The sequence below is a fragment of the Sturnira hondurensis genome, unplaced genomic scaffold (genome assembly GCF_014824575.4).
Source record: "Sturnira hondurensis isolate 20B ecotype Veracruz unplaced genomic scaffold, ASM1482457v3 Scaffold0001872, whole genome shotgun sequence".
Taxonomy (NCBI): domain Eukaryota; kingdom Metazoa; phylum Chordata; class Mammalia; order Chiroptera; family Phyllostomidae; genus Sturnira; species Sturnira hondurensis.
Genome location: NW_028074503.1, coordinates 2,916,353 through 2,936,344, shown reverse-complemented (window position 1 = coordinate 2,936,344; position 19,992 = coordinate 2,916,353). Strand labels below are relative to the sequence as shown.

General features: G+C 36.6%; 2 protein-coding genes across 12 annotated transcripts in view; one reads left to right on the top strand and one right to left on the bottom strand.

Annotated features, from left to right (window-relative positions):
• RBBP8 (RB binding protein 8, endonuclease) overlaps positions 1-19,992 on the bottom strand; it is a 112,327-nt gene that overhangs the window by 66,731 nt on the left and 25,604 nt on the right. For all 11 annotated transcript variants that reach the window (XM_037031857.1, XM_037031833.1, XM_037031867.1 and 8 more), the window contains one exon: positions 8,208-8,250. In XM_037031857.1, coding sequence (XP_036887752.1) covers positions 8,208-8,250 — 43 coding nt within the window. The remainder of the gene's footprint in view (positions 1-8,207; positions 8,251-19,992) is intronic.
• LOC118979984 (60S ribosomal protein L31-like) lies at positions 14,605-17,683 on the top strand. Its single transcript, XM_037036272.1, has 2 exons — positions 14,605-14,646; positions 17,262-17,683. Exons 1-2 carry the CDS (start codon positions 14,605-14,607, stop codon positions 17,637-17,639), a joined length of 420 nt encoding a protein of 139 aa, XP_036892167.1. The 3' UTR covers positions 17,640-17,683.

Below are 19,992 nucleotides of genomic sequence, written 5' to 3'. Positions count from 1 at the left end.
ATTTGTTCAAATAAGTTTTCCACTTGTGGCTGCTTCTTTTCCCCTTCTGGTACCCCTATAATTCGAATGTTGGAACGTTTAAAGATGTCCTGGAGGTTCCTAAGCTTCTCCTCATTTTTTTTGAATTCTCGTTTCTTCATTCTTTTCTGGTTGGATGTTTCGTTCTTCTGGTCCACTCCATTGATTTGAGTCCCAATTTCCTTTCCACCACTTTTGGTTTCCTGTGCATTTCCCTTCATTTCAATTAGTTTAGCCTTCATATGTTCCTCTAATTTGTGACTAAAATCAACCAGTACTGTGAGCATCCTGATCAGCAATGTTTTGAACTGTGCATCTGAGAGGCTGGCTATTTCTTGGTCACTTAGAGTTATGGGCTCTGGGGCTTTGAGTTCTTCTTGAGCCATATTTTGGACTGTTTGTGCCTGTTACATATGAGGAGCGGAACCCTAGGTGTTCCACCAGAGCAGGGCAACTCAGTCACTGGGTTGTGACACTGTACGTGGGGGCAGAGTCAACGAGGAGCAATGGCGTCCCGTCTACTGCCTTCCACTGCTGCCACCGCAGTTGCCACCGTCATCAGGGCCCGCTCGAATGTGGGACTGCAGTCAGCCCTCCGCCACTGGGTTTGCCCCCTGGGGCCTGCACGTTCTGTCTCACTGTGTGCGAATGTGCGACCTCAGTCAGTCTGTCCCGCTCACTGACTGGGTCCAGGCTGCCTGCGTGCCTGGGTCTGGGGATCTTTCCTGCCTGACCCTGCTCTGCTGCTGGCTCCGCCCCTGTTACCGGTCCCAGTTGAATGGTTCGTTGTTGTCGGACTTCCGTATAGTTCAATTTTCTGTTCTTTGCCTGTGTCTTTGTTTACTAAACCTTTGTCGTATTCAAACTTGGTTGTGGGAGAAGGCACAGTGTTTCCACCTATGCCTCCATTTTGGCGGAAGTCTAATAATAACAATTTTGTAATGCTGCTACAACATGTATTTAATTTACAAGCAGCACCAGATTTTCACTGGCCCTATTTTGGAAGTTTTCAACCAAAAAATATTTAATAGTCAACACTGTTATGTTTAATTTTATAAATTAGTTTGTATTAAAGGGAAGTTTTAGCCATCTGCAGAGATAACCATCATCAAAAACACCGCTCTGAAACAATTCAATAATGAACGAATGTAGTATACTCATCAATTACTTTTCTAATTGCTTCTTCCAGGTGGGAGGGAACCCTAAGAATTATAATGTCTTACAAATACAGTTATTATAACATCATGGAGACAAGACATCCTGACTGGTACTGCCGCTATCTATTATAAAATGTACTGGCAAAGGGGAGTTATAATAATATATAGGCAAATCCAAGTTTCTGCTACCACAATGCAAAGACCTAACTTACTATAATATAAAGTATCCTTTAATTCTCTTATTACTCAGGGAATTTAGTTACCTGTGTTTCCTAAATGTATAACCCCAAGCTACCTGAGGAACACAGGTATAGATTAATTACAATATATTAAAAGGTTGCTAAGAGGATCAAATGAGTCTGTAAACTATATGGTGAAGTGGAACATTATTATGAGCTCTGAATAACCGGCTGTGTTTCCATTGTTTAAAATTTAGACATGGTATAGATTATTTTTAAGAAATATTTAATAGTCATTTATAAATTTAAGGTTTTTCATGTTGCTGTTTGGTTAGAGGTGTAGAGAAATATAATTTGTACAAAAAGTCTCAGTTATAAAAAATGTATTTGTCATAAGCAAATCTAGATCATTTCTAATTATGTCTAATCATTCAACCTGCAGAGAAATGATTCTTAGTCTAGCTAACAGAAATACTATTTTACAGACAAAAATCTATAATTCACACAGAATAATAGTTTAGAAAATAAAATTACTAGGTCTATATGAAGGGTCCATTTTAATAAAACTAAATTCCTTCAAAAAACTTAGTGAACACAGTTTAAAAATGTATAATCAAATAGCAAACTATGATTTCTGAGTTTGTCAGTATTGCTTCTTAAAAGTGACCAACATTTTGACTCTGAAAGATGTCATTCTAATCAGTAGCTGTTAATCTAGCATCTACAAGATCACTAACTTCAACCCTGAACCAAGGTAAAATATAAAAAGCTCATTATCTACTAATCAACTTCGAAACATTACACTTTTGGTATCAAAACAGTGTCAGATAAAACAGAGACCAAAGGCCTGGCTGGTGTAGCTCAGTGGATTGAGCGTGGGCCTGCGAACCAGAGGATCGCGGTTCAATTCCCAGTCAGGGCACATGCTTGGGTTGCAGGCCAGTTTCTGGCAGGGGCCAGTTCCCTGCAGGGGATGCACGAGAAGCAACCATACATTGATGTTTCCTTCCTCTCTCCTTCCCTTTCCCTCTAAAGATAAATAAATAAAATATTTAAAAAAGAGAGACCAAAGGGATAGTGAGCAGACAGTGGGGAGGGGGTGGGGAGGAATGGGTGAAAAGAGGAAGGGGAACACAGTCAATGATATTGTGACAAATTTACATGGTGACAGATAATTACTAGAATTAGTAAGGTAAAAATGTCAAATCAGTGTATTGTAGACTTGTAACTAATATAACCAATATACAATTGTACACCAACTATACTTAAATAAAAAATAAAATCCCACAAAGCAAAGAAGAAAAAGAAAAAGAAAAAAGGTCAAAGAACAAGAATTCTTATATACATGAAAGGAAAGACCTGTAAAATAACTCCAACAAACAATAATTAGCTATTTAGTTCTGTATTTGTTAAATCACCATATCACGTCATTGATAGCATTCATCTTCTAATTAATCATGCTAGTAGAAACAACCTCTAGCTGGATTATAAACAACAACGAAGATGAAAATAGAGTAAGTGCATTTCATAATTATAAATGAAATGAAGTACTTTTATTACTAAAGAAAATCCTATTTTTTAATATATTTTATTGATTATGCTATTACAATTGTCCCATTTCTCCCCCTTTATTCCCCTTCGCCCTGTGGATGCCCTTCCACCCACATTCTCCCCTTTAGTTCATGTCCATGGGTCATACGAATAAGTTCTTTCGCTTCTACATTTCCTATACTATTCTTAACTTCCCCCTGTCTATTTTGACTGCTACTTATTTTCTGTACCTTTTCCCCTTCTCTCCCCACCCACTGCCCTGCTGATAACCCTCCAAGTTCTCCATTTCTGTGTTTCTGTTCCTGTTCTAGTAGTTTGCTTTTTGTTTTAGGTTTGGTTCTTAGTAACTGTGAATTTGTTGTCATTTCAGTGATCATATTTCTTATCTTCTTTTTCTTAGATAAGTCCCTTTAATGTTTCATATAATAAGGGCTTGGTGATGATGAACTCCTTTAAGTTGACCTTATCTGGGAAACACTTTATCTGACCTTCCATTCTGAATGATAGCTTTGCTGGATAGAGCAATCTTGGAGATAGGTCCTTGACTTTCATGACTTTGAACACTTCTTTCCAGCCCCTTCTTACCTGCAAGGTTTCTTTTGAGAAATTAGTTTCTTTTGACAGACAGTCTAATGGGCACTCTTTTTAGGTTAACTGTCTCCTTTTCTCTTGCTGCTTTGAACATTCTCTCCTTCTCTTTAATTTCAGCTAATGTAATTATTATGTGCCTTGGTGTGTTCCTCCTTGGGTCCAACTTCTTTGGGACTCTCTGAGCTTCCTGGATTTCCGGGAAGTCTATTTCCTTTCCCAGATTGGGGAAGTTCTCCTTCATTATTTGTTCAAATACGTTTTCAATTTCTTGCTCTTCCTTTTCTCCCTCTGGTGCCCCTCTAATTTGGATGTTGGAACGTTTACAGATGTCCTGGAGGTTCCTAAACCTCTCCTCATTTTTTCGCATTCCTGTTTCTGCATTCTGTTCTGGTTGAATGTTTCTTTCTCCCTTCTGGTCCAAACCATTGATTTGAGTTCTGCTTCCCATCACTGCTGCTTCCCTGTACATTTTCCTTTATTTCACTTAGTGTAGCCTTCATATTTTCATCTAATTTGTGACCGTATTCAATCAGTCCTGTGAGCATCCTGATCACCAGTGTTTTGAACTGTGCATCTGATAGGTTGGCTGTCTCTTCATCGCTTAGTTCTATTTGTTCTGGAGCTCTGATTGGTTCTTTCATTTGGGCCATTGTTTTATTGCCTAGGCGTACCTGTTACATAGTAAGGATTGGAGCCTTAGGTGTTCACTGGGGCGGGGCAACCCACGTTGCTGTGTTGTGACACTGTGGGGGAGGGGTCCAAGAGGGAACGATGGCGCTTGCTCTGCTCTCTGCCAGTTTTCAGTCACTTCCCTCCTCCACTAACCCACAATCAAATTGGACCCTTCTGATACTGATTCCTGGGTGGGTGGGCTTGGGTACATTCTAGAATCCCGTTGGCCTCTCTAATGAACTCTCCTGTGAGGCTGGGAGTTTCTCCCACTGCTGCCTCAACCCCCACATTTGTTTTCAATCAGAGGTTTGAGGCTTTATTTCCCCATGCTTGAACTCTGGGTTGTGTGGTCTATCTTGCTCCCCAGTTGTTCCTCCTGGTTTATCTGCAAGTGAATGTGGGACCACCCAGTCTGAAATCTATGGCCTTGCCAGGCCGAGAGCCAATGGTACCCCTAAGTGAATTAAAGGAAAATGTACAGGGAAGCAGCATTGATGGGAAGCAGAACTCAAATCAATGGTTTGGACCAGAAGGGAGAAAGAAACATCCAACCAGAACAGAATGCAGAAACGGGAATTCGAAAAAATGAGGAGAGGTTTAGGAACCTCCAGGACATCTGTAAACATTCCAACATCTAAATCATACGGGTCCGAGAGCCAACTTGCCTGCCAGCCAAGCATCTTCTCCATCTGGCCACCCAACTACGCCCCTCCCACTGGTCTGGATGAACATTCCTTCTTTAACTCCCTGGTTGTCAGACTTCCACAGAGCTCAATTTTCTGTCAGCTCTGGTTGTTTTTTGTCCCTAAACCTGTTGTTGTCCTTCCCTTGATTGTGGAAGATGCACAGTGTGTCCACCTACACCTCCATCTTGGCCGGAATTTGCGAGTGATCAAAATACTATCTACTTGTAAATGAAACAAAGATATTTCCCCCTTTGTAATTTTAAGTGGGTAATAAATGAGAAATTTTACTTACTAAGAAAACAATGTATTTATCTCACGCAACTGATGTGATTCATTGTATTTATTTTTGGAATAATATTTGTTATAGGGTGAATTTATATATACAGTTTTCTGTAACTATTTAGATAAGTCTAATATACATATATATTAAGTAATATCATCAATATCAATTAAAGTCCATTAGAAAGCTGAAAAGGTTTTGCAATCCCTATTGCCCACAGAAACAAAACAAAATCTGTGCAAACAAAAAAGCTGCATTTTCTACTACTCTCTGATCCACAGGAATAGGACTAGTTTAACTGTAGTTACATTTTTGATTCCCTATCCAAACATTCATTTCCTTCTTATTCCTTGCTAAAAGAAGTGATTTTCTTCAATATCCAGCAGCTACTTAGGGAAAAGTTCATCTTCTCTCCAGACACAAGGTATAAATCTTAAAAAAAATTTTTAATGTTTCATCTTAAAATAACTTTAGACTTACAAAAAACTTATAGAACAAAGAGTACCTCTATACCCACTATCATCCAGCTACTCAAAATGTTAATATCTTATATAACCATAATTGTCAAAATCAAGAAATTATCGAATTCCACTGTATTCAATGTTATGTCTGCTACAATCTGGGACAGTCTCTTTGTCTTTCACAGTCTTAACACTTCTGAAAAGTACAGGCCAGTTTTACTGATTGCCCTTCAACTTGAGTTTGTCTCATATTTCCCACGATACAAGTTGGCTTGTGCACTTTTCGTAAAAACACAACAGAAGTAATGTGCTCTTCTTGGTAAATTTTATCAGGAGGTACAGGAGATTGACATATCCGATTACTAGTGATGTTAACTTTGAACATTTGATTGAGATGACGTCCACGAGGTTCCTCCACTTTGATAATACAATTGTCCCTTTGCAATTATTAATTATCTTGTGGGAGATAAACTTTGAGTAATTTGCAAAATTTACAATTACTGTTTTTCATCATACTTATACTAGTTTTAATCTCAATAATGATTCTTGCCTTCAACAATTATTGCTGTCATTTTTGCCAAGTGGAGATTTTCTATTTCTAACATTGTTTCTACATTTAATAATTGGAACTCTAAAAAAGAACTTTCCATTTATTCCATGGGTAGAATTATTTATTATTATCATTATTTTATTGTTGTCCTAGATTTTGCCATTAGGCGGTTTTTTTAAGTTCTCTTCTAATTTTTGCAACATACCCCCATTACTTTTTGAACACTTCCTTATTTTCTGACACCACAAGATGTTCCATCTCATATTGTACTTTGCATACCCTCAAGTCCTAACATCGCCCAATTTTCAAAAAAACCTTGATTCTTTTACTGGTGGATCCTCCACAGAAATCAAGATCTCGGCCTCTCGTGTGCTTGTTACTGCTGAGAATCACTGTTTTTCAGACCCTCTCAGTGGATCAGGCCTAGAACATGTATGCCCTCTCACACACAAGCACATAACTATATTTTTTGTATGTATTCATCTATATATTTAAAACCATGAATTCATACTATTAACTACCATTCCTACCCAGCTGTATAGGGCTCATTCTAGCATTCTCCTTTTTCTTATTGTAACTTCTTTCTCCTGACAGTGAAAAACAAGGCTCTCATTATCAATAAAGTATTTACTTATTTGCTGAATCCTAGAAAACATATAAAGCACAGTGAGAATCTTTATTAGTCTAGGCAAATCATGTTAATTTCCTTTGCCAGGTACTGTTTAGGAATGAGCACATAATAATCACCAGTGAGTCAGAGTAAGTCTGCTGGGGGTTGTTTCTGGCAAATTTTTAATTAGTGAAAAGCCACAAAGGTACTGCAAGTGATAACTAGAATGATGATGGCCATCTTGACATTTTACATGTCAAGAATGAAGGCTCATGTCATGAGTGAAGGCTAACAGCACAAGCTAGAGCACTGAAAACGACAGAGGAAAGACAGAAATAACCCGAGTCTTGATGATTTTTCAGTCACTATTAACCAGTCCTAGAATCTCCTGACTTTGGGCCTTCTATGTGAAAGAATGTTTTCCTTACTGTAAAAGTCACTTCTGGTGGTTTTTTCCCTCACAGTAAGAAATTACCCTAACTAATAAGATACATATCCTAAATGTACTACTCAGAAATAATTTATTTAATTTATTCCATAAGTAAAGAAATAACCCTCCACGTGGAAACTAAACAGCTCTACCACAGAAACAGAGAAATGGATTATTCTATGGGTAAGGATGTTTAAAAAAACATCTTTAAGGTAGGAACATATATATACTTTCAAAAATGCAAAATATTTAGGTATAAAGAAAAACTGCAGTTTTCATTTTCAGATTATAATGGAAAAACAGCTAGGTGTGTTTGATGGGTTCTTGGTAAACTCTACCTTTGGGCTAGCCTTTGGAAGCTTTAGAAATATTAAGTAACTCAACAAATGGTATGTATGGCATACATACCATAAAGCAAATACAGTATTAGTCATAATAACATTAATTTTTGTTATAACTAATAATATTCTACTTTGAGCTCTGTTTCAGATTCCTGAATGTGGAAGCTCTGAAGAACCACAAATAAAAATCTGCTCCTGACTTAAAAAATCAGATCTGATGGTGGGCTTAACAACCAAAGCAATTCAGAATCGCTGGTGATTTTAAACAAATTAAAGGGGTCTAAAAATCTAGAATATTTAGTTCCTATTTCTTATATGAGCTTAGAAATCATAGAATTATCTTGCCTTCCTTCTTGTAGTATCTTAAATTCCAGGTGTTAATCATAGTTGAGAAAAGAATGCTGTTGACAGATCAAAATGATTTACACAGTTCCCATCTTAATAGATACTTCAAGGAAAAAGATCAAAATTATATTAAAATGAAATATTAAATATATGAAAATATTAAGTAAGACTCACTCAAAATTAAGTTATTCTTTTTACTTTGGAAGTTTGAAAAACTTGCTGTCAACTAGTCACACTAAGCAAAGCTAATTTCCTTATAAATAAGACAATGGGGTCAAATAGGACATCAGTATAAATTCTTTTATAAAGACATTAGAGTCATATATTGATACTTACAAAATACGTTCCTTTTTCAGTTTGGTTACTTTCATTTGTAAACCTGAAAAGTGAAAAAGAAAAAAAATGAGGTCTTATTTACACATTTTAACAATTCTAAAGCAGTTAATCTAAATCTCTTCATGGGTTTAATGCTACTACTATTAAGTCACTTGAGACTGGACTCTGAATAATGAGCCAGGTTCCATTAGTTTGAAAAGAGTTCTTTCCCTTACTGATATGCCCTGAGGTCAAAAGAGTGTATCTGTAACATTATTGATTTACTCTACTATACGACAGACAACAAGAGTGAAATTTTCTCAACCTAAAGTGAGTTGCTTCCTTTCTAATCACAACAGCAAGCATATAATTAGAAGTCAGTATAAATGAAGGTCTATGTTCTGACATAGCCTATATATTTGCTAACAGCAATAGTGCTTATGCAGGCTCAAGTCTTCTGGGATTAAAATAGATTGTGGCAGGAAGTCCTGGACTAGAAGCAAAATTATTTATGAAAAGTACTTAACAAAGGACAGTTTTTATCTCTGGATATGTTATATGTATTTTTAATTTTAATTGAGCCTGACACAAAACATAAGAGAAGACCACTGCCTATGGAACTTGGGTAGTTACAGTGAAGAGAGAAGGCAGACGGCATTCAAATACCAAGGAAGATACAGACAAAATAAAGTAACATTTCAAATCTTCAGAAACAACAATTAAAAGGAGAAAAACAGCCATTGAACAAACATGAAAATATATCCAACAACACTAGCAACTAACCCAAACAAAAAGAAATTACTTTACAAAATTTTAATACCCAATGTTGACAAAAGTGGTGTAAAACTATATTCCCATACTTTACTAGAGATGCTATAAATTGAAACGATTCTTCTGCAAGCAATTTAGCAATGTATAACAGGACTCTTTGTTTTTTTAAATCAATCTCTCACATCTTGGATTCTAATCTAAGAATATAATCCAAACTATAGAGAAACTCAAGAGTCACAAAGAATAGTAAACAACTTATGGCAATATAAAATGCTTAACTGTAACATGCTTAAGTAAAATACAATATAACTACCTGATAAAATAATATACAGCTATAAAACCATTAAATAAAAAAAATTGGGCTACCAGCCAAGATGAACGCATCGGTAGACACACTGCGCCTCCTCACACAACCAAAAGAATAACAGCAAATTAAAAAAAAAAAAAAACAGAACTGACAGAAAATTGAGCTGTGTGGAAGTCTGACAACCAGGGAATTAAAGAAGGAATGTTCATCCAGACCAGTAGGAGGGGTGTGGTTGGGTGGCCAGGTGGAGAGGATGCTTGGCTGGCAGGCAAGTTGGCAGCTCTCGGCCTGGCAAGGCCATAGATTTCAGACTGGGTGGTCCCACATTCACTTGCAGATAAACCAGGAGGAACAACTGGGGAGCAAGATAGACCACACAACCCAGAGTTCAAGCATGGGGAAATAAAGCCTCAAACCTCTGATTGAAAACAAATGTGGGGGTTGAGGCAGCAGTGGGAGAAACTCCCAGCCTCACAGGAGAGTTCATTAGAGAGGCCAACGGGGTTCTAGAATGTACCCAAGCCCACCCACCCAGGAATCAGTATCAGAAGGGTCCAATTTGATTGTGGGTTAGTGGAGGGAAGTGACTGAAAACTGGCAGAGAGCAGAGCAAGCGCCATCGTTCCCTCTTGGACCCCTCCCTCACAGTGTCACAACACAGCAACGTGGGTTGCCCCGCCCCAGTGAACACCTAAGGCTCCAATCCTTACTATGTAACAGGTACACCTAGGCAATAAAACAATGGCCCAAATGAAAGAACCAATCAGAGCTCCAGAACAAATAGAACTAAGCGATGAAGAGACAGCCAACCTATCAGATGCACAGTTCAAAACACTGGTGATCAGGATGCTCACAGGACTGATTGAATACGGTCACAAATTAGATGAAAATATGAAGGCTACACTAAGTGAAATAAAGGAAAATGTACAGGGAAGCAGCAGTGATGGGAAGCAGAACTCAAATCAATGGTTTGGACCAGAAGGGAGAAAGAAACATTCAACCAGAACAGAATGCAGAAACAGGAATGCGAAAAAATGAGGAGAGGTTTAGGAACCTCCAGGACATCTGTAAACGTTCCAACATCCAAATTAGAGGGGCACCAGAGGGAGAAAAGGAAGAGCAAGAAATTGAAAACGTATTTGAACAAATAATGAAGGAGAACTTCCCCAATCTGGGAAAGGAAATAGACTTCCCGGAAATCCAGGAAGCTCAGAGAGTCCCAAAGAAGTTGGACCCAAGGAGGAACACACCAAGGCACATAATAATTACATTAGCTGAAATTAAAGAGAAGACAATCTTAAAAGCAGCAAGAAATAAGGGGACAGTTACCTAAAAAGGAGTGCCCATAAGACTGTTCGCTGATTTCTCAAAAGAAACCTTGCAGGTAAGAAGGGGCAGGAAAGAAGTATTCCAAGTCAGAAAAGTCAAGGACCTATCTCCAAGATTACTCTATCCAGCAAAGCTATCATTCAGAATGGAAGGGCAGATAAAGTGTTTCCCAGATAAGGTCAACTTAAAGGAGTTCACCATCCCCAAGCCCTCATTATATGAAATGTTAAAGGGACTTACAAACTAAGCAAACAACTAGAATCAGAGAAATGGAGATCACAGAGAGTGTTAGCAGCAGCAGAGAGGGTGTGGACAGAAGGGGAAAAGGTACAGAGAATAAGTAGCATAAATGGTAGGTAGAAAATAGACAGGGGGAGGTTAAGAATAGTATAGGAAATGGAGAAGCCAAAGAACTTATATGTATGACCCATGGACATGAACTAAAGGGGGTAATGGGGGGGGTACACAGGGCGGAGGGCAATAAAGGGGGGGTGGGGCAACTGTAATAGCCTAAATCATGAAACCATATCTAGAAGAATTAAGTGTATTTAGCAACACAACTATTTGGTTTTCTCTATGCTATTTTCTGCAATGTAATTATCATAGAAGGGGGAAGCTTTTTCACCAGACCCCATACCAATTTTTTTACTATTCCACAATTTTCCCAGTTGTGGTTAAACACATGGCTTGGCAGCAGACCCCTGCCCCTGGACAAAATGGTCAAGGGCAGAAGCACTGCAATATGCACCTGCAAGGTTAGTAAGACAATTGTATGGGAGGAAAGCCTTCCTACCCCCTTCTGGTTCCTGATTGGTGAAGGCAGGCACATGTGCCACAGAGGTCAGAATGGCAGCAGGAGGAGGTACTGTATGGAAGAAACCTGTTAGTCTAGCCTGGTGAAAAGAAGGGAATAGTTGGGGGCCAGACCCTCCCGAGCACACAGAAGTTTGGGCTAAGAAAAGCACCTGCTCTGGCCCACAAAGGAAATTTATATAAACTCAGGGAAGGAAGGGATGGGCTCTGGCCCTTCTGGCTACCTGGAGAACGTACTGGCTGGTGCATTTGAGGGACCTTCTGGCCCCTGAAGCCATATGACCAGTGGTGGTACTGGCCCCACACATGGGCTCCAAGGAGGGAGCCTGAAGCTGGAGAGCAACTGGGAACAAGCTAAGCCACCAGGATTATTGCACAGCAGCCACCTGTGGTTCCCAAAGGACGATATTTTAAATGAGAAGAAACTCTGGATACTACCTTTGGTTTTGGTCTGGCTAAGAGTGGCTGGGTTTTCCTTTGGGTTTCCAGAGAGCATGAGCTTTTGAGACAAGAGTCTGCCAGTCTCCCAGATTGTGCACCACAATCTGGGTGAAGACCTCTTTCCCTTCTCACCAACCTCTTGAATGTGCCTATTGGTGACAATGGGCAGCCAACACCCTACTTTTGTTCTGTAACAGTGAATATTTTACTTACTGTTTAAAAATAATGCTTAGAAAGTTTAAAAATTCTGTATCTACCCAAGCATTTCTTTTATTTGGGGCAGTTAGTCCCTAAATAGTTGTTGGTTGACTAATATCTAAAAAAAATAAAGAAGTATTATTTGTCTTACGGATTCTAACAAGTTATACATTTTAAACAGTTGTTTGTATAATATGTATAGAAACATTAATAAATTTGTCATGTCTAAAAGAAGATTTTTCATTATCTGTTTAATTTAGGACAAATTCTGAACAACATAATTTAAGACAAGTAAGAGTTTTAAAAACAAACCTATATACTTTGTTGCCATTTCCCCTTCTACAGTGCTGACTAGGGATGAAGCTGCAAGTCACATACATACTGATAGGGACGTCACCCCCTCTTATTGCCCCAAGCGATAATGATTTAATGTCAGGAAATCCGGACATTATGAAAACAAATGACAGCCCTGGAGAATTTTTTTGCATTACATTTTTGCTCTGTATCTCAAATCTCACCTCTATGAAATATCCACCTGCTATGATACATTTTACCCTAATTTCTATGGCCTATAATTTGACTAAATAAAATGACATAAATAAAATAGTGAGAAAAACATGAGTAAACCTATAAACAAATGTTCATAGCAACTTTATTCATAATAGTCAAATACGAGAAACATCCCAAATAATCCTTAAATGCGTGAGTTGTTTAAAACAAACAAACCAAAAAACTGTGGTGTACCCTTGTATTTTTCAGTAATAAAAAGGAATGAAGTATTGATATATACAACTACTTGGATGGATTACAAAAAATTATGCTGAGTTTTTTAAAAAGCCCATCTCAAAGGCTCTATCCTATGTTATTCCACTTATATGATACTCTTTATATGACAAAATGATAGAGATGGAGAACAGATTATGGGGTGGCAGAAGTTGGAGGTGTGGTAGGAAGATGGCTGGGGACTTACAAGGGTGGCATGAGGGATCCTTGGTAGTAGTCACAGGAATCTACACATGTGATTAAATTGCACTGAACTAAATACACATATGTAAGTCCATGTAAAACTGGAATCTGAATAAGGTTAGCAGATATATCAATGTCAATTCATTGGTTGTGATACTGTACTATGGTTATACAAGATGCTAACACTGGAGAAACTGGGGAAAGGGTGTAAGATAATCTCTTTGTACTGTTTCTTACAATTACATGTAAATCTATACAAATCTAAGAAATTATGAAAAATAACTGCCCTAAGAGAGTTGGAAAACTGTTAAAATATAAAACATTATAAAGGGAAAACAATCTTAAGAATGTTGTAAATAAAAACTGGTGTGGTTTTTTGATATTTTTTATTTAAATAAATTTTCTCCCATCTGTCAAGTTTCTAACTTGAGAAGCTTCCTTCTTTTCCAGGTAATGATAGAAAACTCTTTGAGAACTTCAAAGTAGTTAGTAAGAACAAATCATTTCTGAAGAATTAAGAAAAGAACCTGTAACCCTACTAGGCCAGAGACTCCAGTGAGCAGTTTTTCACTCTCTTCTTTCCTTTTCAAGTTGTGTGCAAATGTACTTTTTGATAGATTTTCTTGTTTTAAAATTTTGGCTGACTACTAAAACTCTGGTCTGCCTTTAGAAGTGAAAAGTACACTCAAAGATAAAATAGGTTCTTGCCATGAACCACTTAAAAAAAAGAAACAATAAGATAGAAAATCCATATAAACTTCAAAAGAAAATTCTTGGGAAATATAGAAAGACTACTCTTTTATCTCATAAGCATTCAACACCTGTAAAGCATCTGTTCTGTCATGCAGATCAGCCATGAAACAGGTTTGAGTGTGTGAGTGTGTGTGTGTGTGTTTAAATTTTAGCATCTGCTATTCATCAAGTCAATTAGGCATCTACAATTAGAACCCCTATAAAATGTGCTTTAATCCTGCTCCACACCCATCGGAAGGAATGAGGCTATACAACAATGCGGCTCCTGTATGAACAGGTAGTCTGTTCAACAAAGTATTTGGGATTGTAACACTGGCAACCTGAGACACCTATTGAGGAAAGAGAGCTCAAAAGGCCAAGCACTGTATTACAATTAACCCTATACCTACTTGTATGTGAATTTAGGAGGAAATGAAAATTGAGGGCCCATAACAACATAGGAAACAAATTTAAGAGATCAGAAATGAAGAAAGAATTCTAAGTAAAAATCATTGCTGTTTTTACTTACTATAGTTTTCTATCCAAAATAGATCGTATATAATGTATGTACTGTCATTTTAAACTATTTATGGTTTTGAATTATAAATTATAAGCCTAATAACACCTTTCTTGATAAATAGTGGCTTTACATATAGCCCTGTTATCCAAATGTCTTCTTGGAATTTTTGAGGAAACAACTGAGAAAATAGAAGGAGCAATTTATCCTGTCATATTAGAACTTCCTTACTTTCCCATTTCTTCAAATGGGTTCTAATTCTGTCCTCCCAAACCTGCCTGGTTTTTTATGTAACTGATAACCGCATTTACCAGACGTAGAAAATATTATTAGAGGAGACGTCGATGGCTGAACCTGTTGTGGACAAGAGACCATTTATTAAAATGGTAGGATTGTGAAAAAATAAATATTCTAAATTCCATTTCGTTACCTATACTTTTAAATAATAAACCTAATACTGAAAGAAACTTAGATAGGCAAAAAAACTACCCGAATGAACATTTTACTAAAACTTTTAAAATTTAAAGAATTCTAAAATTTCTACAGTATTATTCTAAATTCTACAGTATTATAATTGTTGATTTAATTCTTGTTAATTCTGAATTCAAAGCATAAAGATTATGTGCTATCAACAACTATTTGTTTAACCCCAACATAGCATTTGTCACAAAAAGAACATAAGACATTAGAATGAACAGTCATGAAATGATATTATCCTAACGATAAAAGATAAACACACTTGGTCACAAATATCTCTAAGATTTTCACATAAAAATAGTCTGGTTAGCATATTGCTATTCTTCAACAGAAGCTGAAAAACTGTTATTTCCCAGTTTTAAAAGAAATGCATGTAGCTTATATTATTATGATCAGTATGCGTACTGTCTTACAGGTTTTTGCTATCGGTTTATTATGTTTTATTCAAATGAAAAAAAAGAAAGCTAGACATACACACAGAAGGGTATCCAGGTGGATCTAAGTTCCTATGGATAGACTTTCTTGGATACAAAGTAAAAATTGAATATCTCAACTGCTGCCATTCATAATTCTCTCTTTATGACGTTAAGGTTTAAAAATAATGAGTCAATTTTGATTCCTCTATATAATTCAAAACCAGCAAAGTCCGAACAAGTCCATGTTTGATGTCTTTCAGAAGGCCTTTTATACTGGTTTCTCCAAATGGGTCCCCCATCTTAAAAAAAATATTAAGTACCCTTCAGGCATGTCTTTGATGTTATCACATAGTTGAAGGATCTAATTTTATATGGAACTATGTGAGACACACTGACAAAGGACTCTTAAAAAATCCTGCACTCAGCAATATGCCTAGCCCCACCCAAAGTGTTTTTAATTAACAAAATAATGCTTATTCAATATCTTTAAAAATCCATATGTGATTTAAAATCGAAAAGAGTAACATGCTCAATATATTATAATGTACCAGAGTATCTTCTCTCATCAACTCGAACCATATACCCAATACCTACCATTCATAAAGCATATGGATATTAACCAAATATACCAACAACTGCTGTGTTCCTCCCTTAAAGCTTTCCAGTGAAGATTATCTCACCCAGGGGGGTGGGGACTATCAGAGCCAAAGCACAATTTTAAACATCCTATTCTACGTAACCTTTGTGAGTTTAACATGTTCTATAATCTAACAGATACAGCATATCGCTCTCATCAAACAGTATACCATTTTTCTTGATGCTTCCTCATCACAAAATAGAGGTGGCCTAAAGAACCCGCAACACCAAGAAACATGAAGAAATCTGCCAAATACGTTATCTCTGTTTAAGAGCTTAAAAGTAAAACTGGGTCAGTTTAAGTAGGTATGTATAAAAATTCTAACAGGACAATGATGTGCAACATAAAAACAAGCATGATTTAGTAAAATAATAGCAAAAATGAGTCTAGTATAAAACATTATGTATAAAATAAACATAGTATAAAACAATACAATAAACTACATTGCATATCTTTTAAACCTAGGAAAGAATAAACAAATATTATTTTGTAGAATGATTGATTTATTTTTTCCTTAACTTTCTACACTATATTCTAAAAATAAAAAATGTAAATAGTAATAATCTTTCAGAGTTTTAGATAGATATATAATTTTGATATTTTCATATGTTATGGATTTTAAAAACTGACATTCAAGAAAACATTCCACTGATTGAGCTAGAAGCTATTAATTCACTCAGATACCATTTACTGCTTTTTGTTGCTGTTGTTGTTGTTTTGGTATGTGCCAAGCACTTCTACCTATGGGGATGTAAAGATGAGGAAGACAGGAATTCTGAATAATACAAATTTAATGATCATCTTAAAACCAGTTATAAAACAACAGAAAGAAATTATATGAAGGATAAAGAATTTAATTTTATGCTTGAAGATGACAGAACACTAATTCTCCTCCATCAAATGTTTAAAAAACCTCAAGTTTATCTGGTCCTATTTAAATTATTTCAAAATACTGCATTTGCTTCACTTCCAGGTCACGAAGCATAGGCTTATATATATCATGTAGCTCCTATAATAGCTGCTTTAACTTGAAGCTATTGGTAAGCCTACATGCTGGGGGTCACAGTATTCTAAACCTAAAGGAAAATATTGGTGCTCTTCGACAGAAGTTAGGAGACATTGTCTATTCCTTCCCAGTTTTAAAAACGTACATGTATCTTGATGACACTGCTGTTATCAGTGTTACCAAACAGACTGTCTTGTAACTGGCTTATTTTTGGTGTCATTTCACTATATAATTTTATTGTATAAATATTTTCCTAAAGAAATCTTTTCCTAAATAAATTCCTCCCCCAAACAAAATTTATTTATTAAAAATTCTGCATTTATTCTTACATGTTTAAACTTCAGTCACCTTCAAAGTACTCTCCAATTGATGCAATACACCTATCGAGACATTTTTTCCATTGCTCAAAACAGCTTAAATCATTGATTTAAACAGTTTAAATGGGGCCCATCATAGTGAGCGCAGGCTACGGCTCCCGCACAGAAGGGTGGCAGGAAGAAGGGCCATTCTGCCATCAAGGAGGTAGTAACCAGAGAGTACACCATCAGCATCCGCAAGCGCATCCATGGAGTGGGCTTCGAGAGGCGTGCCCCTCAAGCACTTAAAGAGATCTGGAAATTTGCCATGAAGGAGATGGGGACTCCAGATATGCGCACTGACACCAGGCTCAACAAAGCCGTCTGGCCCAAAGGAATAAGGAATGTCCCATACTGTATCCGAGTGCGGTTGTCCAGAAAACGTAATGAGGATGAAGATTCACCAAACGAGCTCTATACGTTGGTTACCTATGTCCCTGTCACTACTTTCAAAAATCTACAAACAGTTAATGCGGATGAGAACTAACTGCTGATTGTTGAATAAAGTTATAAAACTGCAAAAATAAATAACAGTTTAAATCACTGATTTTGATGCCTTTTAGTGTTTCTGCTGGGGTTTTTTGTTTCACTTCTTCCACATCAGGAAAATGTTTCCCTTTGAGGATTTTTTTTTCATCCAGGGAAACAAAAAAGTCGCCTGGGGTGAGATAAGGAGGGTGGGACATGGTCAAACTGCTGAACACTCAGTGTGGTGTGGGCGGGTGTGCTCATAAATTACCATTATGAAATGGGCAAACACATTGAAGCAGTCTTCAAAAACAATTCCCTGAATCCGAATGCAGCCTCTCACAACCCAGCTGGTACACTGTACAGATGGGTTCCCAGAACACCCACCAGGTGATGGAAGCCTGTACTGCAAAGGTCCCACCCTCCAGTTTTTGGGGGGTCTTCCCTGGTAATGCCCACAACCTACTGTGTCTTCACTATTATCTCCTCAGCAACTGCTACTATTCCTGGCATATAATTCAATAACTACTCACTGAATGACTAATTAGTGTTAAAACTCAAAATCCTTCTTCAATGTTTCACACTAGATTTTCTGAGAGAGAACAGTATAGTTAAGTGAAGAGCAGAATTAATGTAAAATATTTATATTTGTCTCTGGGTGTATGACCAAAAGAATATCACTTTAAAATCAGATCTCTACCACTAATGACAAATTTAAAACTACACTGAAAAACTCAATAGATTTGAGTTTTTATAACATGGAGATGTTATAAATGTTCCATATATAACATGGAGATGTCTTTTAGGTACATTTTAAACAAAGCCACTAAAAAGACATTTTAGATGAGTAGGGAAATTTGAACACTATCATCTAGTAGATATTAGGATATTAGAAAATTTGTTAGTGTGATTATGGCATTTTTTTGTTGTTGTTAAGAGAGCACTGTACTACACTTAAGTATTTCTAGATGAAATTATGTTAGAGACTTCAAAATAATTGAGCAGAAGAGGCACAGAAGTACACAGAATATAGGTAAAAACACAACTGGCCATGTACTGACAACTGTTGAAGCTGAGTGATAGGTATGTAGTTCATTACACTATTTTATTTAGTTTTATAAATGTGTAATATTTCCTAAAATAAAAAACCTTAAACTTTAAATTAGAAAAGAATATAGGTGAACACATACAAAAAAATATTAAAAGTGGTTACCTGCATGTGTGAGTAGGAGAGAGGAATAACTTTTCACTGCTTACTTTGCATTTTGACATTTTTAGGAAAAAAGCTTAAGCCTGATACATTTACACAATGGAATACTACTCAGCCACAAAAAAAGAAGAAAATCTTACCCTTTGCAACAGCATAGATGGACCTGGACAGCATTATGCTAAGTGAAATACGCCAGTTGAAGAAAAACAAGTACCATATGATTTTACTCATGTGAAACCTAATGAACAAAGAAACAAAATAGAAACAAACTCATAGATAGAGAACAGACTGACAGCAGTCTGAAGTTAGGGGAATTTCAGAACTGGGGGAAAAAGGTGAAGGGGTTAAGTAAAAATAACAATAACAACAACAAACTCATAGATACAGACAACAGTGTGGTGATTACCAGAGGGAAGGGGGTGGGAGGAGGTAGTAGAGGGTATAAGGGCAATAAATGGTGATGGAAGGAGACTTGACTTTGGGTGGTGAACACACAGTAAACAGATGATGTGTTATAGAATTATACACCTGAAACCTATGTCATTTTATTAATGTCACCCCAAATGAATTCAATAAAAAAATAAATAAATTTAAAATTTTTTAAAAGAGACAAAACAATAGTAACTTCACTGATAACTGAATTAACACTCCTAGACTCTAATTTCATCAGCAATTCTGTACATTGAAAGAGGTTTTTAATAGAAACAAGGATCAGAAAAATCTATCAAAGAATGAGCACGATAGAGCAGTAAAGTATGTGGGTACTGTAGTAAAGGTAGTTAAACTCCAACCTTTCATTTAAAAAAGGTAAGAGTTTCTAATGTCTACCTCAGCCAGGGCTTCATAAACCACAAATAAGAAATGAAAACTTCCAGTAAAGTTGCAAGATACAAAGTCAACACGTAAAAATCAGTGGTACTCCTATAGACTCACAATGAACAATCTGAAAGGGAAATTAAGAAAACAATTCTACTTTTAATAGCATCCAAAAGAATGAAATACTTAGGAATAACCTTTAATCAGAGAGATGAAAGACTTATACAGTAAAAACTGCAAATGTTGCTGAGACAAATTAAAACTATAAACAAATGGAAAGACATCTCCTGTTTACAGACTGGAAGACTTACTATTAAGATGTCAATACTATTCAAAGCGATCTATG

What these genes read in the sequence shown, in the direction of transcription:
- LOC118979984 (XM_037036272.1), top strand. Translation starts at nt 14,605, where the DNA reads ATGGCTGAACCTGTTGTGGACAAGAGACCATTTATTAAAATG. An exon ending in AGAGACCATTTATTAAAATG is followed by an intron (nt 14,647 to 17,261) that starts GTAGGATTGTGA and finishes TAGTGAGCGCAG; the next exon opens with GCTACGGCTCCCGCACAGAA.